General features: G+C 41.4%; 1 protein-coding gene across 1 annotated transcript in view; it reads left to right on the plus strand.

Moving 5' to 3' along the window:
• The first annotated feature begins 3,647 nt into the window (after nucleotides 1-3,647).
• Nucleotides 3,648-25,659, plus strand: part of LOC126266999 (myb-like protein X) — a 42,780-nt gene continuing 20,768 nt past the window's right edge. Inside the window, exon 1 of the mRNA XM_049972183.1 lies at nucleotides 3,648-3,680. Within this exon, the coding sequence (XP_049828140.1) occupies nucleotides 3,648-3,680 (33 nt within the window). The remainder of the gene's footprint in view (nucleotides 3,681-25,659) is intronic.

Raw genomic sequence — 25,659 nt, forward strand, 5'->3', positions numbered from 1 at the left:
ATAAGAACAATTATGTCTGCAACATTATTAATACACAACATCAACACCAAGGGCACAACACACTTCCTTGGAAAACATCTTAAGTTACTTCTAAAATGTTCTATGTAATTCTATGTAATGTCCTACCAACAGATATATCCTCAGCCTTGTCACCAGTTTCATTTCTTTTGTACATATCTTAGTGAAAGAACCCATCAGCATTTTCTGATGCTGGTACATTAGATGTTAGGAGCACAAATGAGAGACATATTTATGCAGCTGATACCAATAATGGTAACAGTGAGCACACAATGCATGCATTTAGTCAGCCTTTCCCATCTTTGTGCTTTTTGTTGTTAGTGACATTACATGTGATCTAAGACAAGTTGATATGCCTAGAACCCAAAGGATACAGTCTGCTTTTTCACAATTTTTATGGAGTACACTACCTCATTCTCACATAATGTGGACACATTCTTTTAGATAGTCAACCTATGAATATTATGTTGACACAAAGCATTAATAGATTTTAATTTAAAATGGCTAAATGGGCAAAATAAGAACAATGGAGCTTACAATAAGTGGTTTCAATGGCAAGTGGCAAAAATTCCTTTAAAAGTAAATTTATTTTCCCTATGAAACCTAGCCACAAAAAATTTAAAATATTAGGTTGGAGCTCAAGTAGCTAGGGTTTTTTTTGCATGTTGGTATTCTGGTTGCTATTGGTTTATTTATAAATTGTCATTTTGTATTTTAGTTCACAGTAGCTATTCGATTTTCATATTGTCATTCTGTCATTTCGCATGAATGTGGTTAACTTGTTCCAATTCCCAATAACGTAGGCAAGTTTTTCTAAGAAGCTCAACTATGAAGAGTGATTGTTGTATACTTAAATACATTTATCTCAAGATGACAATTTCAATATGTGCCATGTTAATGGAATAAAGGAATTGTGAGTTAAATATTACTACTTACATATTGTGCTAATTTGTAATGTTTGCTGGTCTTTAAAGTGGAGTACTTTTAAATGTTAATTTGGTACTTAACAATTTGTCTTCTTTCCCTTTGACCACATTTCCTTCGCAATCTACCACATTCCACATTTTAAAACCATCTAAACATTTTCAACCAATCGTTTGTATTTACGATAACACTGCCAATTTTCAGTATGATGTATGTACTGCATAATTAACATCCAGTGTTAAGTCAAAGTATACAATTTTAAAAAACTGTTTTACTGAAATACTGTAGCACATCATCAATGAAGAATTAATGTCAAAGGAAATGATGAAAAATAATTTACCACATAAGAAAATATTGAAGTTGTAAATTTAAACTGTAATTATGCTACGGAAGAAAGCTAAAAACTCACCTGCCAATAGCTGTGCCATTGGTAACTTCTGCGGAACCTGCAAAAAAAAATTACGAAGATGAATAACTTTACATCAACTGAATTTGAGTGTAAGTCAGACACCTTGAAACATGGCAGTGCTATGTCATCTCACTGCACATGCCCACCTCAGCATTAATAAGTTGGTAAACTGAAATGATGGAGATAGGAATCAGGTGCAGTGACAAGTAGGTAGATGTGAAATTTTATTAAAGTGAGATTGACAAAAAGTGAATAATGATCCAAGTGAAGAAACACCAAATTTTTTAATTATAAAATTACATACTGTCTCAGTTAGGGGGTAGGAGAAATTATGTCATGTATAATACTAACAGTGTTCTATAAGATTACAGGTTACTGATCACAAACAGATCGCAAAATGTTGAGCCATGGTAGTTTGTAGTTCCATGTGGCAGAAATCTGGAATCATACGCCATGTAGTATAGCAAAGTTGTGGCAGCTTACAACTTTAAATTCATTGGTGACTCACTTTCTTGTGTATTGGCAGTGTGATGTTGATAGGATGCCGCAGAGGTCACAAAACCAGAGGGAATGCTGACTGAAGCACTTTGAACTTCTTGCAACTGTTGTAATGACGTACTCCTACAAAACTGGAGGACACTGGCCTCAACAATACACTATGATTTTATGAGATTTGTCAATTTACGGGTGTACTAACCTGTCCCACAACATTGCTGCATTAGAATAATTTATCATCAGAGTTAATATCTCAGAATCCAACACAGTAATAGCTGCACCGGAGGTTAGGTCAAGGAAATTTAACATGTTGAAGATGTGCTCACGGATACTTAAGATGCAGGACCAGCAAGCACGTTTTCAATTTTATTCAGTCACACAACCCTGTTGGGCAGCTTCTTACTTGTGCAGGTACATTGTTCAAGGTACATTGTTGGTTAGGTCTTGGATAGACATTTTCTCTCTATGTGAATCTACATAATTTGCGAAACTTCCTGGCAGATTAAAACTGTGTGCCCAACTGAGACTCGAACTCGGGACCTTTGCCTTTCGCGGGCAAGTGCTCTACCAACTGAGCTATCGAAGCATGACTCACGTCCGGTACTCACAGCTTTACTTCTGCCAGTATCCATCTCCTACCTTCCAAATTTTACAGAAGCTCTTCTGCAAACCTTGCAGAACTAGCACTCCTGAAAGAAAGGATACTGCGGAGAGCACTTCCCCGCGAAAGGCAAAGGTCCTGAGTTCGAGTCTTGGTCGGGCACACAGTTTTAATCTGCCAGGAAGTTTCATATCAGCACACACTCCGCTGCAGAGTGAAAATCTCATTCTGGATACATAATTTGTGTTGATTAGCACATGGTCAGTTAGCCCAAAACTACAGTCAATAACTACTGCAGTTCACATGGCTACAGCAGACTGCAAACGTGATTGAAATATGGCACTGTAGACATCCAAATAGCTATCACTGGCATTCTCCTGTAAAAAATGTGTCCGACACTACTGGCAACAGTGTATGAACCTCACTGACTTGTAGCTGTACACACAGAACAAGTGAGTCTGGTGTGTTTCATAGTGAACAAATTGTCGAAAGCCACTTCACACTGTGGAAAGTGTTAAGGTGCTATGCGGAAATGTATGTCTAATTTACAAAGAAGGTAGTCTAGCTGTCTTGAAGTGGACTGCGTAACATTGGTATCAATGACATATGGCATCATAAAGCAAAAATACTATGACAGCTTATCACATATTCATAGCAACACTGCAGAGAGGAACAGTGACTGAGTGAAGAAACAACATACTCACATGGGAGTTCCAACACATCCAAAATGTTATATCCAGCAACTAAAGGAACCATATTTCAATGTGGATATGCAGCGTAACCAACAAAACTATCACAAATAAGTGTGGCAATCCTTACAGGTACTGCTGTTACAACTTTTGCAAGAATCTAATAAAACATTTATACTAAATCCAACTGCAATGTTAATTTGGATTCTGTGACAGGCAAATGGTGAGTCTCACATCACATGGAGAGGAAAGGAAATGTTGAAACTGAAGGCTTTAAAATAATCAATAAGAGTACAGTTTGATAGAACTGTACTCCATTTCTGGTGCAGTCGAGCATTTAATTGGGAAACTGTCAGAGCAGTGGCTGTGGACAATTTTTAAGCTTCTTTGTATTTTGGCCAGGTGTATCTCTGTAGTCATTGCTGTCTGAGATAGAAGCTGACATTATGATAGCAGAAACACAATGTGACTAAAGTGAACATGTTCAATAAAGAGGCAAATTAGGGTCCCAATGGCATTCACAACAGGGTGTGGAGGATGGATGGTATGTATTACATAATGCAGAGTCCGCAGTTGCAATTTTTCTCCATTATAGGTAGAATGATGTCTGGAAACAGATCAATGCTGTAATCCAGCGTTGGACAAAATATGTTTGTTGCTTGTCTCAACACAAACAAAATGCCATATTGTTTCTTATTCTACGTGAACCATGAGGGAACATGTGTGCTCCATCATACAAATGCAGCACACAGACAAATTTCAATATTTAAACACGATTAGAAACTACAAATTATCATAATGTCCTATTTTCTTATGTGAGCATCAGAGACATTGCCATTTGAGAGAGAGAGAGAGAGAGAGAGAGAGAGAGAGAGAGAGAGAGTATAATTTTAGAAGGTATGTTTTGCACATTTCTAGATGAGTCCAATGGGTGGCAATAGAAGGGAACTGTGAGATGATTTTGATGTAATGTGAAATAGCCTTAAAAATGGAAATCTGTATTTATTTGTCTTATGTATATAGGCAGGGAGCAAGTAAAGAGGATGTACTATTCAAAACATGAAATTACAAGAAATTTATTTCAGTTTCAAGATGAATGTTTAACAGAACTAGCTCAAGTTTTCTTATCTCATGTTCAGTATTTTTCATTACCAAGGGTTTTTGTGCTACCTCTCACTAACAGGAAACTGAGCAGCAGAACAAAGAAAGTAAATTATTTTTAGGGCTTTATTTTTTATTCAGAATACCCCATTATTTCTAACTTCAGTCATGCACTCTGACACTAAATCTGTGAAGCACTGGCCATAATTGTCAGAAGAGCCAATTCCCTCCGCAGCTTCAATAAAGCAGCCCCAAAGAGCATCAGCTATAAGTGGTTCGTTTCACAGCCAGTTCTCTGACAGAGTTCCTGCTACCTCCAAACACACATTTTACATTGCATTCATGTAAGCAGTCAGTCACAGCCAGTCCATTACATTTATGTCCATGTTGGACAGCTGCTGTTTAATGAAGTAGACTTGTATGCAAGTGAATGTACTTTTTGTAGCATTAATTCGTCTCATCAATATAGCATTCACACTACAGGCAGCACTACTTTCTTCAAAATGTTGGCATACTGCCTGCTATTGAGGAAGCATTCCTGCTCCTCTCACAGAAATCCAACCCCTCCAGGAAACTGACAATCTGCTAGTACTGCATGTTGTCACCCCTTTTTCTTCATGATGTCTCAACCCTCAGGGCCATTAAACTACTCTTGGACCATTGTAAAACACCGTATCAGAGAAAAGTACATTTTCCCACACCTCACTCAGGTTGAGCTCTGTGACTGCCACTCAGCACAACACATTTTTCTCACTCAGTTCCTGTAACATAGTGGATATTAGTACATGCTGTACAGCTTTCCTCAGCCTTCAGTGAACTGTCTTATCAGAACTGGCAAGTTGGTCACTCACTACAACTGCTTCATATCTAGGAGAGGGAGTTGCTAGCTCTTACATGCAACCTCTGTGTCGTCCTGCTGTATGCTCAGTCTCTTCCTGCTCCAACCAGGAATTCTGCCAATATGACTCTTTCAACATAACTGTTCCAACATCTCTTTAGAGTAGTGAATGGCATGCCAAACATCCTATATTCATCTCCAGTCAAAAACTTGTATCCTTCAATCAGAATGTTGAATGCTTCTGGTGAGCTATCACAACTGACTGCTCCTGATGTTATTTCCTCTTGGTGCTCTTGTGCTGATGCCTGGGGAGGAAGTATACATTTTGCCATCAGGAGCGGCAGTGGCGACAGATGTATCACTAAGTCTTGACATAAACCTACGCAGCTCCAGCCTGTGGAGGTGTAGGGTGAGACATTTTAGGGGTCATAGATTCGAATCCCACATATTGCATGTATGATGTTACCTTGAGAGTATGCTCATCTGTGCATACCTGTGTTTTTCCCTAAACAAAAATTTGTTAGCTAGTTCTTAACAAACTTAGTCAAATTTGAACAAATAATTGATAACTTTACTGTGCTGTTGCTGAATGCCAGTGGCTGTAGCAGACATGTTGAAGTCTAATGTCTTTGAAAGATATATAGATAAAGGGAAAAAGTTTGTCTGGTTGACCTCTTGTTGCAGAGGGAACTAAGGTGAAAAGACAGAGGTTGTTAGTTTGAATTTGGTCCAGGGATGAACTATTTTAATATGCATGTATCCCATCTTGAATTCTTAAGCAAAAGGAAGAAGAATAGAAATACACTGTCAGTAGAAGCATCTGGACACCTGGCTGAAAATGACATGTTCATGGCGCCCTCCATTAGTAATGATGGAATTCAATATGGTGTTTACCCACCTGTAGCCTTGACGATAGCTTTCCCACTCGTATGCATATGTTCAGTCACTTACTGGGAGTTTCCTTGGGGAATGGCAGCCCATTCTTTGTGGACTGCTGCACTAAGAAGATATATCTATGTCAGTTAGTGAGGCCTGGCATGGAGTTGGCGTTCCAAAACGTCCCATAGGTTTTCTACATGATTCAGGTCAGGACTGTGCAAGCAAGTCCATTAAAGGGATGTTATTGTCATGTAACCACTCTGCCACAGGCTGTGCAATATGAACAGGTGCTCAATTGTGTTCAAAGATGCATGTCCATACCCCAATTTCTTTTCAATGGTGGGAACAAGAAAGTTCTTAAAACACCAACGTCGGTCTGTGCTGTGGAAGTGGCATGAAAAACAACAAAGGAGGCAAACCCCCTCCATGAAAAACACAACCACACCATAATACCAGGATTTCTAAATTTTACTGTTGGTACTAGACACGCTAGCAGATGATGTTCACCAGGCATTCGCCATACCCACACCATGCCATCAGATCGCCACATTGTATACCATGATTTGTGACTCGGTACAACATTTTTCCACTGTTCAGTTGTCCAATGTTTATGCTCCTTACACCAAGTGCGGCAGCATTTAGCATTTACTGATGTGATGTGTGGCTTATGAACTGCCACTCACCTAACTTCATAGTACTTGCAGTGGATCCTGATGTAGTTTGGAATTCCTGTGTGATCGTCTGGATAGATGTCTGCCTGTTACACATCACAACCCTCTCCAAATGTCTGCAGTCCCTCTCAGTAAACAGATGAGGCCAGCCTGTACACATTTGTGCTGCACATGTTCCTTCACATTTCCATGTCACTATCACAACTGAAAGAGTGGATCTAGGGAAGTCTACGTGTGTGGAAATTTTGCATACAGACATATGACAAGTGACATCCAATTATCTGACCATACTTAAAGTCCACAGAGAGCCCCATTCTGCTCTCTCACAATCTCTAATGTCTACTGAGGTTGCTGATATCGAGTACCTAGCAGTAAGTGACAGCACAATGCACCTAATATGAAAAACATATGTTTTGGGGGGGATCTCTAGATAGTTTTGATCCCATAGTGTAGCTACAGCAGACACTTTAGGTGATGTGTGTCAGGCTGTTTGTTTGTTTGTCCCAAACATCATTCATTTACTGGATCCAGAGATCAAGTGTAGGGTTAGACTTCTGACATTCCAAAGATTCATCCATCACACAGGTTGATATTTAATACAAAGTTCCCAGTACTAAGGCAACTTCCATTCCCATAGTCGCCCTTGAGGTGAATTTGTATAGCTTTAAAAATAAATATTACTACCACTGAATAGTTGCCATATGAACACAGGAATGGGCAGTGTCTTTAAAGGAGGGTATATGATGGATATCAACAAAAGCAAAACAAGGATAATGGAATGTAGTCTAATTAAGTTGGGTGATACTGAGGGAATTAGATTAGGAAATGAGACACTTCAAGTAGTAAAGGAGTTTTGCTATTTGGGGAGCAAAATAACTGATGATGGTCCAAGTAGAGAGGATATAAAATGTAGATTGGCAAAGGCAAGGAACTCATTTCTGAAGAAGAAAAATTTGGTAACATCGAGTATATATTTAAATGTCAGGAAGTCATTTCTGAAAGTATTTGTATGGAGTGTAGCCATGTATGGAAGTGAAACATGGACAATAACTAGTTCGGACAAGAAGAGAATAGAAGCTTTTGAAATGTGGTGCTACAGAAGAACGATAAAGATTAGATGGGTAGACGACATAACTAACAAGGAGGTATTGAATAGGATTGGGGAGAAGAGGAATTTGTGGCACAACTTGACTAGAAGAAGGGATTGGTTTGTTTGACGTGTTCGGAGGCATCAAGGGATCACCAATTTTGTATTGGAGGGCAGTGTGGGGGGTAAAAATCAGAGAGGGAGACCAAGAGATGAATACACTAAGCAGATTCAGAATGATGTAGGCTGCAGTAGGTACTGGGAGATGAAGCTTGCACAGCAGAGAATAACATGGAGAGCTGCTGTCAAACAGCTTTTAAATAACTGCAGGTGCATCCAAAGGATATACTGTGCACTAGGACTCCCATTCAAAACACACATCGTACAACGATAACCTGTATAATATCGTAAATCCCGAGAAGTAATTGAACCTTCTTTTTGCTGTAGAAATGTTTATGGAAGTGCACTTCACAGTATCAACATTGTGCTAGATCATACACAAGTACAGCAATGGGAAGTGAAATTATAGTTTGGCACATGTGACAGATGATATGTGTTGGAATATGATCAAGTATCATGTTGGAACATTTTGCTTAACTAGGCCAGGAACTGGATGATACTGTTAATTATTAGTTTTACTGTTTCTATTCTTTATATTGATGTTTGGTTTGCATTGAAAAAGCTATATCAAACTTAAAGAAAATTCCACATTTAAATCAGCAAATGCATGCAAGTCAGTGCTTCAGAGGTGAGCATCCAAGATCGTATGCATCTGAAAGCTTTTGCTGCTGACTTTCATTTTGTCTAGTGGTTCATAATACATGTAATATATTACATAGTTAATATTTTCTCTGGCAAGTAGGTGACCCAGCAATGTTGCTTAAGTAATTTGATCATGTTACACATCCAATAGAGCTTTAATGGCTGCATGTAGGTGCACAAGTACATTGTTAATTGATCACACTTTCTCAAAGCATTCAGTCATTAATTTATTGAGAAAATTTAACCACAGATTTAAATATGTATGTATTTTAAGTATTATGTGCAGCTGTACTAATCTGTAACATTTCTTATGACAAATTGGTAATGGTTTCATGTTCGATTATGTATTTTGAAAAGAGCTTTTCAAATGCTTCTTTTGTGATTGGCTAGTTTCTCTATCACAAGACATTTTAAGTTTTATGACTTTAGCTACAGGTACGTTAAGAAAATAATCTGGAAGAGTGAAGCCCATTTGCAAAAAGGGCAGAAATTTTATTTCTCTCACACTCAATTCCATAATTTGCATAAATGTTGCCCAAAATAACTCTCTCTCTCTCTCTCTCTCTCTCTCTCTCTCTCTCTCTCTCTCTCTCTCTCTCTCTCTCTCTCTCTTGAATTTGTACAAAAATTAAAGAAATGGGAACCTGTAGCATTGAACTCTGCAACCTCAGGTTACCAAGCAAAGCTTCTGTCATTACACTTTGAAGAATGGATGTGAGACGGACTCCACATGCTCACAGAAGGTAATTTTGTTGCCCTTACCTTTGTTCCAAAACTTGCAAAGATATATTTTCAAGTTGCAAGAGATGAATATGAGTCACTGCAAAATATAAAAAAACGTGTTGGTAAAATTGGTCTTCCATTCTTAGTCAACTGAATGGTAGAGAGTGAGCACTAACAAGCACACTCTTAGCCTTTCAGGGCCTCCATGCAGCATATTTATTGGCATTGATGACAGTCACTGACATGAAACTTCTGACAGTCAGGTCCATAATCCATGCAGTTAAGTAAGCAATCACTAGCACATTGGGGCAGAAGTGAAAACTGAGTTAGTATGAGACAGCTCACATTTACAGAACTGATGACCCTCTTCATCTCTACAAAATCACTCTCTGGTCCAGTTGTTATGGCACTATTGCCAAATGGTCTGATCTTTCCTGCCTTTTGTCTGCTGAGGTACAATTTTTTGTTTGCTGATGAGTGTACACTGGCCCATACCTCTGCACCTCAATGCCTCAAGCCATCACAATCCTTCAAAAACAAATTCAACAATATTATGAAAAGGGTAACTGCTACTCACCATAAAGCAGAGATGCTGAGTCACAGACAGACACAACAAAAAAAATGTCAGAAAGTGAGCTTTCAGTCAACAAGGCCTTTTTTGGAAATAGGTAACACACACACACACGCACACGTGTGACCACAGTCTCTGGCAGCTGAAGCCAGACTGGGAGAAACTGCATGTGATGGGACAGGCAACCAAGCAGGGTAAGGAAGAGGCTGGGACAGGGAGGGTGAGGGATACCAGTGTAGGGGTGGGGACAGTAAACTGCTAGAGATGACATGCGGGAGACAGAACATAATAGGATTAAAGGCAATAGTAATGAGGGCAACGCTCAGGGCAGTACCCTTAGGCACACTGTCTTCCTGATACAGGTGTTAAAACAAGACAGACCCCACACATACCTTAGAAACTCCGTATATTAAAAATTCCTGAAGAAAATGGATCACGTGGCCTGTGAAGCCCCACATGTAAAGAGCATTGAGGATACCAATCCTTCAAGAGATGTTTTAGGCTTTCTCCAAATTGAAAAACACTGCCACAGTTGCTATTTCCACAGAAAACCTTTCATGACACAGATTGATGAAGTGACGTGATGACTAAATGCAGAACGGCCTGCTCGAAATCCACACTGTGTAGTGAGCAGTAAATTGCCAAACTCTAGCCACTACACCAGCTGAGCATGAATTATATGACCTTGCAAACACAGCTCATGAGAGAAACGGGACAGTAACTAGAAGGAAGTTGTTCGTCCTTATCGTGCTTGGATATGGGTATGACAGTGGATTCATGCTAGCATCTGGGAAACATGCTTTCTGTCCAGATGTGATTGTACATATGAAGCAGCAAGTGCTTGCACACAACGAAAAGGTTTTGCAACATCTGAATGGGAACATCACTCAGCAATGGGGTGGAGGATCGGTAAGAATATGGGGGCAAGAGCTTATCTTCTGCTGCCGGGACAGAAACTTGGGAATCCATCTTGGTCCCATAAACCCATCGGACATTGGCCCACACAACAGAAGAGGGAGTGGAACTGTTAAAACAACTAGCAAATAAAATACAGTAATTTATTGCTATTCTGAAAGCTGTGACAATATTGAATATGGGACTGTTTATTATGAAGACAGTTTTCCAATGCAGAATGAGGGGTAAAAACATGGAGAGCACATCTTTGTACAAAAGTCGGGTCATGAAACACCTCAGTCTACCAAGGGACCAGAACATGGCATGCAAAAGAAGTGTGAGAATGGAACACTGGTGGTGGTAAGGATAACATTTGTAAGATATTCTGCCTGGTCATCAAAAATGGGGAAATAATGTATCTTGAACATTGTCAGGGAGCAGTAAATCTCCAGTCATCCATTTGGGTGTGCATGTATGTGTGGTAGGAGGCAATAATGGATAGCAAACGGGAAATGGTCACTTGATTTTGTATCACACATAATAATGAGATCATCATCAGGGCAAATTCGGCGGTGCAGGAGAGGTCCAGATGGGGGTAGGAGTGCATGGAGTGTGAAAGAAATGTAGGTATTCCCACAGTAAGTCAAATGAGGTTAAGGTGACTGAGGAGGTCAGCTAAGAGGGAAGCTCTCTGACAGGTTCAGGAAGAGCCCCAAGGGGAGCAGCAGAAATGGGTGAGGGAGTTGGCCAGTAAACTGGAAGCAGACTGTCCAGTGACTGAGGAAGGTAAACAGTACAAATGGAAAAGTCGAGGTGAGGAAGTTAACGGCAGACAGGAATAGCTTGAAAATGGGTTGTCAGAAAGACTATGAACGTCATCCTTCGTAAGAAGCCCAACTCCACTGCATGACATGTAATCTGTCCCCTGGGTGATTGTGAGAGGTTGGGGCACGTCAAAGCAGACTGGAAATAAATGAGAGAGTTCAAAGCAGGTCGTGAGCATGTAATTTTGTTTCCTGGAAGCAGAGGGAAAGAAGAGGCTGTGATACCAAGAGCAGCCATAAATTCTCTTTGTTGTATCAAAAGCCACAAACATTCCACTGGAAGAGTGCAACAAGGGGAAAAGGGAAAAAAAGGAAGGGTGTCACCTCAGTGGCTATCGAGTGGCAGCTCACAGCTATAGGGCAAAGAGGCTGGAGATTCCGCCTCTATGAGATCTACAGAGGTGTCGGCATTCTCATTCTAACTGTCCTTTAAGTCCAGAGAAGAAAAATGGCTGGAGGTGCATTCCGACAACAAGGTGGTCAGCCAGCCAAGCACATCATGTGCTGACTCCATCAAGGAGGATCTCCGAGCCAATAAAGATGATCGTTTTCCTTTCTTTGATTACTTGGAGCCTTTCTGGTTGGCAGAGGAAGACTCAGATGTTTGTTGGCTGGAAGAACATGGAAAGTTTTTGTGGGAGTATTACTTCTACCCTTCCTGGCCTGTCAGTTGTGTAGCAGGTGACTTTCTCCTGTGAGACAAAAGTTTGTGGCTTTATTGGGGCAAGAGAAGAGGCTGTGGGTTATTGACAAGGTGACAATTTGTGAGTGACCTGGTAAGGCATCTTTTTCCTTGACCTAGATTTCCTCGGTGCCCGACCATCAAGGTACATGACACAATCTGGGGAGAAGGTTGCATGGTCACCATTACAACTTCTGCAACAGGGAGGAGAAGGCAGCCAGGTTACACAGTTGGCTGGGTGTCACCATTACATTTGAGTGTGGTCATAATGAAGACACTGGTAGCAGTGCATTTTGTTCAGAATGGGTTGTCTTATTGATCTTTGATGGAAGCATCACTCTATCAAATATGAAAAAAAGAAAGGAAGACAAACCTGGCCCTCGCACAACAGTGTAGCCAGGGAATGAAAGGATGCTGGGTAATATGAAGTTGCATTCAATGATTGTTCACCATTCATAGAAACGGCTGTTTGAGATCATTCAGAATTTTGCAGCTCAATAGATTTCATGCGTCAAGCAACCACCCCAATACCAGTCATTCTGACCAGGGGCTCTCCACAAGGGCGCCACCAAGCCAAAGCAAGGGCCGTCTGCCACATAGGGCATTTTAGATGAATCTAGTCCCTGCTAGTGCTGCATTTGTCATGTGCCACTTGCCTGATGCTTTGCAGAAGTGCAGAAAATTCAGGCAAGCCATGTGTAGTGAACACAAACCTATTATGATGCCCAACAAAGTGTTTGCCCAATTGCCTGAATGGTGTCCATAGGGCTTGTAGTTTCACATCTGTATGCTGTCATGCTTGTCAAAAATGACACCATACAGAAATAAAACACACAAAATGGAACAAGGTACGACTGTCCAAGTGACATAAAACACAAACAAAATGGTATACATCCATCAAGTACATACATCAAGTACATTGTGTTATTGCTCACTTAAGTCATCCCTGGCAAAAACAATTGCTGCTTACAACAGTAGCAATATGGTTAAAAGATAGCAGTGGCACATGAAAAACTTATGCTCTCTCAGTTCAAACTCACAGGGATGATTTATATCTGAAGCATGTGCACAGTGCCTCTGAATTCACAAATGGCAAAGTATAGCACCCATTCAGGGAACTGATGGAAACATACAAGAAACAAAACAAGGCATCTCTTTTCAAGTAGACTCATGAATAAATGTCTTCATTTTACCTTCTGTCTGTTTAACATTGCTGGAAATAACTGACATCTCATCTCTATCTCAATGTGTCCGATTTGATGAGTATAAAAATTATTGATCCAGAAATTTGGTCACCTTGCGAGATCAACATGATGTTGGGAGCTGAAGTTTGTCTGTACATTCAGAAGGCAAGGACTCTCTCCATAGGAACTGATCATCATGTGCTTCAAAAGACACAACTGTGTTGGGTTATGTATGTCAAAGCAGTACCAATTGGTAGAACGCAAAATTTTGTCAAGGTATCCATTCGTCTTGTGTTCTGTGAAAACTTAGGCTGGCTGTCTTGAAGAAACTGAAGGGCAAAAGGATCAAATCATGTCTGAACCACAGTATCTCTAATCTTGGTGTAACAGCATTCCACTGGTATCACGAACTACTTAGGTTGCTGATATTGATTCAATCGGTTGCCACAAGCTAAGATCTTTGATTGATGCACACATGCAATTGTGTCGAGTTTTGAGTTGTGTTGTTATATTTAAGTAAGGTCCTCTCTGTGTTATCTAGAATTGCGTCTGTAATAATAATGCACCTATGAGTGATTCAGTGCATGACCAATAGTCATTGTTATTAATTGCACTGTATTATGGGTCATGTGTCATGCAAGTGTAAGAGTATGCCATGTTTTAAGTCTCATGAAGGGAACCTACTTTTAACACGATCTGTGCTGGAGGCAAAGCAATCTCGGTACATGTGTACACTTGAGCTAATGTATCAACAGGTGCTGATATTTTCTACTTCCTGCCCCTTGTTGTATGAAGCTATGTTTGCGCAGACCCTGGGCCTAGAGTAGAGCTATGTTTGGATTTTGCCATGGTGGCACTTCCATCATCCTGTGGCACCCAGATTGACGGGCAGTCTGCTGCCCCTACTGGTCACACTGTGGTGGCTCGAGGGAAGTGAAGTTGCTCATTTGACATGTGCCGTGGTGGAGTGTCACCTCTGGGCAGGAACCAGTAGTTTGCTCTTTTTGGTGAATTTATTGAGATCAGCAGATTAACGCATATTTACCAAGCCTCAGGTCCCTCCTTATTATACCTTTAACTACTTGATTAAACCTTGTATTTTTATTAGTAATTTTCAACACATTAAGTTTAAATCCTGTTAGCCATCAGTATAATCCGTGAATTGTTACATCGGTGAATAATCATTAGCTAACTCCGCTTGGGGAATTTGGCTGCTAGTTTCTTGTTGACTGTGATAGCTCTCTGCTGTAGCTCTCAGCTTGCTCTGAATTTTGGATGATGGTATATTTATAAAAGGTCATTTTTAATGTTTGTTTGCAATGTATGAATTACTACTTAAGGGCTTTTCTTTCTTTTTCTTAAGTGTTATACATTACTAAGAGCCCATGCAACAGTTTCAATCAGTGGTGTGACTTGTGAATCTTCCTGTATTTGGAATAGTGTTATTCAATTGTCTAACAGTTGTAAAGGCTGCAAGTTGTTAGCTCATTTTCTGTCTGTCATTGTAGTTCATTCGACTGATAATTTTTTTGTTGAACCTGCCCAATCAGTGTGACCTTTCCTTGTTTTGTGACTTGTATACTTCCAATTTCATGCTCTGTGCAAAATGGAACAATTGAGAAAATACGGCTACCAATTAATTAAGCCTGTTCAAGTTTTGACTGTGAGTATTGTGACTAAGTAGTTTATTAATTTGTAGTTTTAGTATTAATAATAATAATAATAATAATAATAATAATAATAATAATAATAATAATAATAATAATAATAATAATAATAATAATATTGTTAATATTGTTATTATTATTATAATACCCGAGGAGGACTGGGAAAAGAATTGGCCTCTGGTATGCTCTGCCAGTCAAAGGCATCGAAAGAACAATCCACTAATAGGGCTAACCTCCCTAGTTGGTTCTGGACACGACTAAAGAAGCCTCAGACAAGCGCCGTCACAGTCGGGGACGACGCTTGAACCCTATGCCCACCCAAAATGGAAACAACACTGCAAGCCAACTGGAAAATGATTTAAATCCAAATAGAGCTGTTTTGCAGGATATGCTTCCTGCAATCACCCTCGAAGTTAAACAAAGACAGACGTTGAGATGGTCAGATGAAGTTAATCAACACCTCATGTCCTGTTATTACAACACAACAAACATAGGAACAAACACAACTGGATACAGATCACAAGTATACACAACATTTATTACCAGATACCCTAAATTACAATTCTTAACAGAACAATGACTAGCTGATCAGATACGTGTAATGATCAAAAATAACAGGATATCACAGTCAGAATTACAAACATCAAACAACAAGTACAACCGATACTGGAACAAAATAATGTGCAATCAGAAGAAGAAAATACAGTAATGGACTCACACATCCCAGAGCAAAACAAACAAAGAGTAACACGCATCAATTAAACAATCAGGGGAAAACGAAATCTTAAGACTGCCACCAGAACAAGTACAAATAGAACATGAAGTGACATACGTTAGATCTAGAAGAATAATTTCAGCTGATATATATAGAATACAAAGACACAAATACAGATATTAGACCATTCTTGCAAAGACCACCAAATAACCCACAAGTCGAAACAACAATAACTATAAACACGATCATACAGAACAAAATAAATGAAAATACAACTATGGAAGAGTTACAACTACTGGCTTATGTAGGAGCACTCACTACACTAAATATACACACTAGGCAGAGATCAGAACCAACCAACACACAGAAGAAACCCACAAAACCAGCAAGGCAACACAGACTACAGATCAGAATAGAAAAACTGAGAGAAGACGTCAGACAGCTAACAATGTATAAGACATCAAATGTCAGAAAAAAACAAAAAAGGTTAGGTAAAATCTCACAACAAGAAGCAATAGAGCAATTAGATGAAAAGAAGCAGAAATTACAAGCCTTGGCCAAACGACTTAGAAGATACAAAAATGTGGAAATAGAAGGAAACAAAACCAAACATTCAACACAAACCAAAAGGTATTTTACCAGACAATAGGTAACACACACATTGTAATAGACTATCCACCAAACATAACAGACATGGAACACTTCTGGAGCAGCATATGGTCAAACCCAGTACAACATAACAGGCATGCACAGTTCATAGAAGCAGAAACAGACACATACAATGTGATACCACAAATGCCTGAAGTGATAATTTTGCAACATGACGTCACCAAAGCAATTAACTCTACTCACAATTGTAAAGACCCTGGAAAAGATAAAATAGCAAATTTCTGGCTAAAGGAGTTCACCTCAACACATTCACATCTAACTAAATTATTTAACAGTTACATTGCAGACCCATACAGATTCCCTGGTACACTTACACATGCAATAACTTATATGAAACCTAAAGATCAAGCAGATACAGCAAACCCAGCAAAATATCGCCCCATAACATGCCTACCAACAATATACAAAATTGTAACTTCAGTCATTACACAGAAATTAATGACACATACAACAAAGAACAAAATTATAAATGAAGAACAAAAAGGTTGTTGCAAAGGAGCACGAGGATGTAAAGAGCAACTGATAATAGATGCAGAGGTGACACATCAAGCTAAAACTAAACAAAGGTCACTACACTATGCATACATTGATTACCAAAAAGCTTTTGATAGTGTACCCCACTCATGATTACTACAAATATTGGAAATATACAAAGTTGATCATAAATTGATACAGTTCCTAAACATAGTAATGAAAAATTGGAAAACCACACTTTATATCCAAACAAATTCAAATAACATCACATCACAGCCAATACAGATTAAGCGTGGAATGTATGAAGGAGACTCATTCTGTCCTTTCTGGTTCTGCCTTGCTCTGAACCCACTATCCAACATGTAAATAATACAAATTATGGATACAATATTACTGGAACATACCCACACAAAATCACACATTTGCTATACATGGATGTTCTAAAACTACTGGCAGCAACAAATCAACAACTCAACCAATAACTAAAGAAAACAGAAGTATTCAGCAATGATAGAATGCATAGAAGAGATGGAAAAAACAAATGCCTATAAATATCTAGGATACAGACAAAAAATAGGAATAGATAATGCAAATGTTAAAGGAGAACTAAAAGAAAAATATAGACAAAGACTAACAAAAATATTGAAAACACAATTGATAGCAAGAAAGAAGACAAAAGCTATAAATAATTATGCTATACCAATATCGACCTACTCATTTCGAGTAGTGAAATGCAGTAATACAGACCTAGAAGCACTCAATACACTTACATGATCACAATACCACAAATATAGACTACATCACATACATTCAGCAACAGAAAGATTCACATTAAGCAGAACGGGAGGAGGAAAGGGGATTTATTGACATAAAAAACCTACATAATGGACAGGTAGACAATTTAAGAAAATTATTTCTAGAACAAGGATAAAATAGCAAAGTACACAAAACAGTTCCTAAATGCAATGTAACACATACCATACAGTTAAAAGGAAGTCACGCTTGATCAAGGTCCTCGTCACTTTCTACTTCTGACCAGACATAACATCTGAGATAAGAAAAAAATAATAATAATAATGTCTGTAAGTAATCAGGTGTATTACATAAAATAACAAGTGACAAAATATGTGAATCCACATTCCATTTCTTTTCCTTAAAGCTGTTCCAACCCAAGTTAGGAGGTATCAATGTCTTTATAACAGAAGAAGAGCAGCAAAGTGATTCACACTTCCTGGCAAAAAACAACTGAAGATTCACAAGATAGATTCATTGTTCATCTTCCTGAAATGGAAGAGCTGAGTTTGTTATGCAGTTCACTCCACAATGAACCCAAATGCTTCTCTTAAACTAGCAAGACAATGAAAGATTGTGGAAAGCTACACAGAGTTTATGAGAAAGTGGGAAGTTTTAAGTCATATGGTGATAGTAGTCATGACACATGCAATTTCATATAACATGCCACATCAGCTATCTCTTACAAAACCCATCTCAACTACTAAAGGAAGAGTAATGTTTGTTTGTCTTGCCAAATTGAATACGAATTTTGTCACTCAATTGTCTACCAATGGTAGGACCAACCATGAAATACTGTTTGTACTCTGCATGATTATACTTCAACGTGCAACGCATTGCCTTCACAGTAGACATGGAGAATATGTATAGACACATTCTGGTAGTAATTGAAGATCACACTTTACATTTTTTTTTCTGTTTTGTTTTAGGGTGCACAACTACAATGGTCATTAGCGCCCTGACTAAGTTAGGAATACACCGCGAGGCACAAGGTTAAGACAGCAACTAAAAGGGACAACACTATAAAAGAAATATAAACTGGCATAGGTTTAAAAAAAAACAACAGCATAATGAAACGTCCTTAGACAGGTGTGTCAAGTTGATAAAACTAAGTACACGAAGAGCAGCTCCTGGGTCATCCACTGAAATGGCATCCAGAGTACATGGCAGGCCAAGATCAAGACGCAGTGCAGTAAAATCTGGACAGGACGTTAAAATGTGGTGGACCATCAGCAATTGCCCACATGGACAGAACGGCGCCGGTGCAGCCGTCAGCAGATGGCGATGGTTGAACCCGCAGTGTCCAATTCGTAGCCAGGCCAAAACGACCTCCTCCCACCAAGAAGGACGTGAGGAGGATGTCCAAGCTACGGGAAGAGGTTTCAAGGCCCGAAGCTTGTTGTCCATAAGTGCAGCCCAATCGGCACGCCACAGTGATAAAATGCGCCGACAAATGACCCTGCTACAATCTGATGAAGGGACACAACAAGAAGCCGTCAAGGATGGAGAACCGCAGCCTTGGTTGCGGCATCTGCACCTTCGTTTCCAGGGATACCGACATGGCCAGGAACCCACATAAAGCTAACTGGAGACCCGTCATCCACCAGCTGCTGAAGAGAGCGTTGGATCCGGTGCACGAAAGGGTGAACTGGATACCGATCACTGAGGCTCTGGACGGCACTCAGAGAATCAGAGCAGATGACATAAGCAGAATGTCGGTGGTAGCAGATGTAAAGAACAGCCTGGTAGAGGGCAAAGAGCTCAGCTGTGAAAACTGAACAATGTCCATGTAACCAGTATTTGAAACTTTGTGCCCCGACAATAAAAGAACACCCGACCCTGTCATTGGTCTTAGAGCCATCTGTATAAATGAACATCATATTAATGAACTTTGAATGGTATACCAAACAGGGGGTAACCTCCTTTGGGAGCGAGCTGAGATCAAGATGTACACGAACCTGAGCTTGGAGCCAAGGTGTGGTTTGGCTCTCTCCCACTCTGAAGGTTGCAGGGTGCAGGGAGTGAATAATCAATATGATGAAGAAGGCGACGAAAGCTAACTCCAGGGGTAGCAGGGCAGAGACATACAACCCATATTGATGGTCGAGAGAGTCGTCAAGGAAGGAACGATACATTGGGTAGTCAGGCTTTGACCGTAGCCGACAGGCATAACAACAAAGCAGTATATCGTGACGGTAGATGAGTGGCAATTCACCGGCTTCAGCATGAAGACTCTCAAAGGGAGTATTTTAAGCTCCCATAATCCAACTTGGAGTGGACGATTGACTGATATAGGTGAAGTAGGACAGTTCGATCTGCTCCCCACAACATACCTCTCAGAACACGGAGGACATTTAGAAAATGGGTACAATTGGCAGCCAAATATGATAAATGTGGAGACCAGCTAAGTTTCCTGTCAAATGTATGATCTAAAAATTTTGTTGTCTCCACGAATGGGAGAGCAACGGGACCGAGTCTTAAGGATGGTGGGTGGAACTCTTTGTAGCGCCAGAAGTTAATACAGATCGTCGACTTGGCAGAAAACTGGAGACATTGGCGACACTTCAAGAGTAAAGACGGTCAAGAGAATGCTGAAGACAGCGTTCCAGGAAACATGTATGCTGCACACTACAATAGATGGTAAAATCGTCCACGCAAAGGGAGCCTGATACATCAGCTAGGAGGCATCAATTATTGGATTGATCACTATGGCAAAGAGAGCGATTTCAAAACAGAGCCCTGTGGCACCCCATTCTCCTGGCAAAAGGTGTCTGACACAACAGAACCTACACGTGCCCTGAACTGTCGATCCATTAAAAAGGAACGAATAAAAAGAGGGAGGCAACTGCGAAAGCCCCATGTATGCATGGTGCGGAAATACCCGCCCTCCAACAGGTGTCGTAAGCCTTCTCCAAATCAAAGAACACAGCTGCGGTCGGGCGCTTCCACAAGAAGTTATTCATAATGAAGGTCAACAAGGTAACCAGATGGTCAACAGCAGAGCGGCGCCTACGAAATCCACATTGTACATTGGTAAGTAGGCTTCGAGATTAGAGCAGCCAAACCAACCGAGAGTTAACCATTCGCTCCATCACCTTGCAGACACAGCTGGTAAGCGAGATGGGTCGATAACTGGAAGGCAAGTGCTTGTCCCTCCCTGGCTTAAGAATCGGTACAACAATAGACTCACGCCAGCATGCAGGAAAATGTTCCTCAATCCAGATGTGATTGTAAGTACGAAGACGGAAACCTTTACCCGCAGGGGAAAGGTTCTTCAGCATCTGAATATGTATAGAATCAGGCCCTGGAGCTGAGGACCGTGACTGTACAAGTGCATTTTCGGGTTTCTGCCCAGTGAATGGGGCATTGTAACTTTCACGATTCGAGGAGTGGAAGTTAGGTGGCCGAGCCTCCTCTCCCTGTTTTCGGGGGAGCAAGGCAGGGTTGCAATGAGCGGAGCTAGAAACCTCTGCAAAAAAGCGGCCTAAGGCATTGGAGACACCTTCAAAGGCCACAAGGACGTCATTCAAGTCCTTCAAGCCAGAAACTGGTGAGTAGACCTTAGTGGCAGATAGCCGGTCCAGGCTACCCCAGACAACAGAAGAAGTAAAACTGTTTAAGGAGCTTGTGAAAGCAGCCCAGCTGGCTTTCTTGCTTTCTTTAATAACCAGACGACACTGCGCACATAATAGTTTGTAATTGATACATTCGCCACTGTAGGGTGGCATTTAAAGGTGCGTAAAGCACACCGACGAGCACGTTAAGTGTCTCTACATGCTGCGGTCCACCAGGGGACCGTTACGCGACTTGGAGTAGAAGTAGTGTGAGGGATGGAATATTCAGCAGCAGTGAGAATGACTTCCATGAGGTGTGCGACCTGACTATCGCAGCTTGTGAAGGTTTGATCCTGAAAGGTCGCCCTGGAAGATAAGAGCCCCCAGTTTGCTTTGGAAATGTTCATACTAGTTGAGCACGGAGGGGGGGGGTATGATGCAGGAGATGGATAACACATGGGAAGTGGTCGCTTGAAAATGTATCAAAAAGCGTATACTACTCAAACCGGCGTGCAAGTTGGGTAGTACATACAGAGAGGTCTAAATGGGAATAGGTGTGAGAGGTGTCAAAGGAAAGTAGGGGCGCCAGTATTGAGGCAGATAAGATTTAGCTGGTTGAAAACGTTTGCTGACAGGGAGCCCCTCGGACAGGATGCTGGAGAGCCCCAAAGAGGATGGTGAGCATTGAAGTCTCCAGTTAACAAAAATGATGCAGGGAGCTGAGCAATAATTTGCAGCATGTCTGCCCTGGTAACAGCAGACGATGGAGTGTAAACGGTACAAATGGAAAATGTAAAACTGGGGAGAGTAATGCGGATGGCAACTGCCTGCAAGCCGATGTGCAATGTGATGGGATCATAGTAGATATCATCCCGGACCAGCAACATAAACCCTCCATGAGCCGGAATACCTGCCACAGGGGGTAGGTCAAAACGCACAGAGGTGTAGTGTGCCAACACAATGTGTTTGCATGGGTGTAGCTTCATTTCCTGGAGGGCTATGACGAGCGGACGGTGCAAGCGGAGCAGCAATTTCAAGTCCTCTCGGTTGGAGCGAAAGCTGCGAATATTCCAGTGAATAAATGCCATCATGAGAAGAAGACGATGCAAGAAGGGGGCACCTCGAAAGCCGCTGAGGGCCCGGCATAGAGCGAGCACTGCCGCCGCTAGCAGTAGGCGGACAGTCATCGTCCATTTGTTCTATAGGTTCATCGGCCATCTTGTTAAGATGGCCGGCAGGGGAAGCTTCCTCTGCTGGTGAACTGACAGATGTTTAGCTACCTGCGGTGCGGCCAGGCGAAACGGATGACAGCCTGGGGCTGCAACCGCTGGGTGGCGCAGGAGAAGAAGTGCGCCGGGATGGGGAAGGAGAACTGTGTCTCCTATGAGCCTTCTTGAAAGGCCGTTTTGTGGAAGTATTGGTTGATGGCTGGGAATTCGAGGTACGTAAGAAGTCTGCACAAGACTGTTCCTTCTTGAAGGCCCATCCATCGGACTTCTGGGTCTTCATCTTGGCAGAAGCTGATTTAGGTGCTTGTGTCTTAGGGCTGATGGGAGGAAGAGGAGACATCGACCTGGCGATCTTAGCACTGGCTGAACAGATGACCGTAGTGCTGAAGGGCAGATCGCATGTCTGCGTCGCCACCTCCTTATAGTCCAAGGAGAGGTGAGAACAGTACTTTATTTCCCCGCTGGGAGCAGCGTGGGCTTCCTACTAGCGAATAGCTTGCGAGCAGCCGAGGTGGAGACTTTCTCTTTGACCCAAATTTCTTGGATACAGCGTTCTTGCTTGTAGATGGGGCAGTCGCGGGTGGACGCTGCATGGTCACCCTGACAGTTCACACAACGAGGAGATGGAGGTGGACAGTCACCCTCATGGGCATCCCAGCCACAAGTGACATTTAGCCACATTGGAACAATACTGGCGCGTGTAATTAAAACAGTGACACTGGTATCAGCACGTAGGTGTCGGGACATAGGGGGGAACAGAAATAACCTTGTAGCCCGCTTTGATGCGCAACAGCAGCTGAACACTATCAAAGGTCAAGAAAAGTGTCCGGGTCGGTTCAAGGTCATTGTTGACCTTTTTCATGAACCTATGGACAGCGATAACGCCCTGCTCAGCAAGGAAATACTGAATCTCCTCGTCAGTCAATCCATTGAGAGTCTAGTATATACCACACAACGAGACGAATTTAATGTGCGGTGAGCCTTCACCCGGACAGGGAATGTGTGCAGGGGTGTGGCATGAAGCAATTTTTGTGGCTGAAAGGTGCTCTCAGTTTCTAGTAACAAGGTACCTTTACGCAACCTGGTACAAGACTTGACCGATCCTGCTATGGCACTTACGCCCTTCTGGATAACGAAAGGGTTGACAGAGGAAAAATCCTTTCCGTCCTCAGATTGAGAAAGTACGAGGAACTGTGGGGCAGGCGGTAGTACTTTTGAACTGGTGCCTGGTCAAGTTTTCGTTTGTGGGCGGAAGTCAAGAGAGAAAAGAAGAGATATCCATTGTGGAGTAATCCCCCCATGATTGCCAGCATCTCCAATGGCGCGTTCCTGCCTTGTGGGGACCCAATCGGAGGGCACTCCTACCTTAGGTGATTGTTCACACCTCAGGTCACACCTTCCGAGAAACAGATGGAGGAATCAATCAACATAGAAGGTATCAGCTCCGTCAATCACCCCTCCCTGGGCCTGGACTTTACCAGGGGGTACGTGCGTGCCTTACTTGTCTACCCAGGGTGGAGAATTATGCATAACCCGTCACCAGCAATGCGTGCGAATGTGTGGTTCAGCCTTCAGTCAAGGACAGGGGGAAAGAAAGGAGAGACTGTCTGGCGGCACGGAGAAGGAGGGGCGGCACGGAGAAGGAGGTTGCACGGAGGAGGCGGCGGCATGGAGACGGAGGCAAGGAGAAGAGTAAGGAAGACAGTGAGATGGAGAAGAACAAAGAAAGGAAGCAACCAAAGGAAGGAAGAAACCAGAAGTGAAAAACCAAAATGACCGCAAATAGGTCGTGGAACCATCCGTCTCCAGACGCAGGTGCTAAGTACCTCTTATGACAGGCAGGAGTACCTCAGGCCTATTCTAACCCCTGGTTCCATAGGTGGGTCACTTTCCAGTGAATATTGTGGAGGAGTGAGATCTGCATCACTTCAGAAATACACAATGACTTGTGGCCGCTTCCCTCCAGCACAGTGTCTATTATGATTAGCTTATGAACAGAGTGAGCAGAGTGAGGCAGCAAAAATTCTCACTAATCATTTCAATGTGGACCACTGTGCCTCATGTTGTGATACAGGAAGGGCAGAAATCGAGCTCCAGCAAGATCCTGAAGACATAGATCAGAAGTGGATATACACTATGGAAATAGTACAGAAACAGTGCCATGCTATTCAAAAGTATTCCCTCAGTGGAGCAAGAAACACAACTACTTTCACTGCATGATTAAGGTTGAGGATATTAGAACTTAAGGTTTATTCTAGCATCCAGCTAATGATCATTTTAAAATTGCAAACAATATCAAACCTAATATCCACAGTTTCACAAAACACTTACTACTGTGTGCCACAACAGACATTTTTATCCTTTTGCATTAATGAGTCCCATTGTGACTACATTAAGGATATTTTTGCAATGTCTAAGGCAGCCTAAGTTAATGTGGAATGAGCCCTTGCCCTCGGAGTTGCATTCCTTGTGACGGACACCATACAGTCGAATTCTTATGACAGGCACCATGCACATTGATCATACAGTCATTGCAGGAGGGACACCTATCAGCATACAGAAGTCAGTACAAGATCTGTATGATTCTCAAAAGATTTATAATTTGATTCTATTTCCTGAATCAGAGACCTATGTGAATATTACTGGAAGCAAATCCCAAAAAGCATAAGTAGCTACACACGTACTTTTACTTCACTCAGCACAATCTGTGAACATGAGCTACCAAACAGGAAATTAGTTTTATTGAATTATTAAGCTACATGTGTTAAAATCTTCACAAACAGAGACAAGGCGACCTCTCTATCAAAAACACAATATATCTGTTTAACAGCCACAAAAATATTCTATGAAGATTTATTGAAGTGTGTCTGGCTATGATAATAGCAAGAAGTGTGACTCTGCTATCATTTTAGAAAGGTACTTGTTTTGTAGTTGCAATATGTTTGACAACTGTAGCTATCACATCTACAGAGGTGTAACATATCACTTGGGTGGTGGTTGTTGTCGTGTTCAGTCCTGCGACTGGTTTGATGCAGCTCTCCATGTCATTCTATCCTGTGCAAGCTTCATCATCTCCCAGTACCTACTGCAGCCTACATCCTTCTGAATCTGTTAGTGTATTTATCTCTTGGTCTCCCTCTACGATTTTTACCCTCCATGCTGCCCTCCAGTAAGAAAATTTGTGATCCCATGATGCCTCAGAACATG

The sequence above is a fragment of the Schistocerca gregaria genome, chromosome 1, assembly GCF_023897955.1.
Source record: "Schistocerca gregaria isolate iqSchGreg1 chromosome 1, iqSchGreg1.2, whole genome shotgun sequence".
Classification (NCBI taxonomy): Eukaryota; Metazoa; Arthropoda; class Insecta; order Orthoptera; family Acrididae; genus Schistocerca; species Schistocerca gregaria.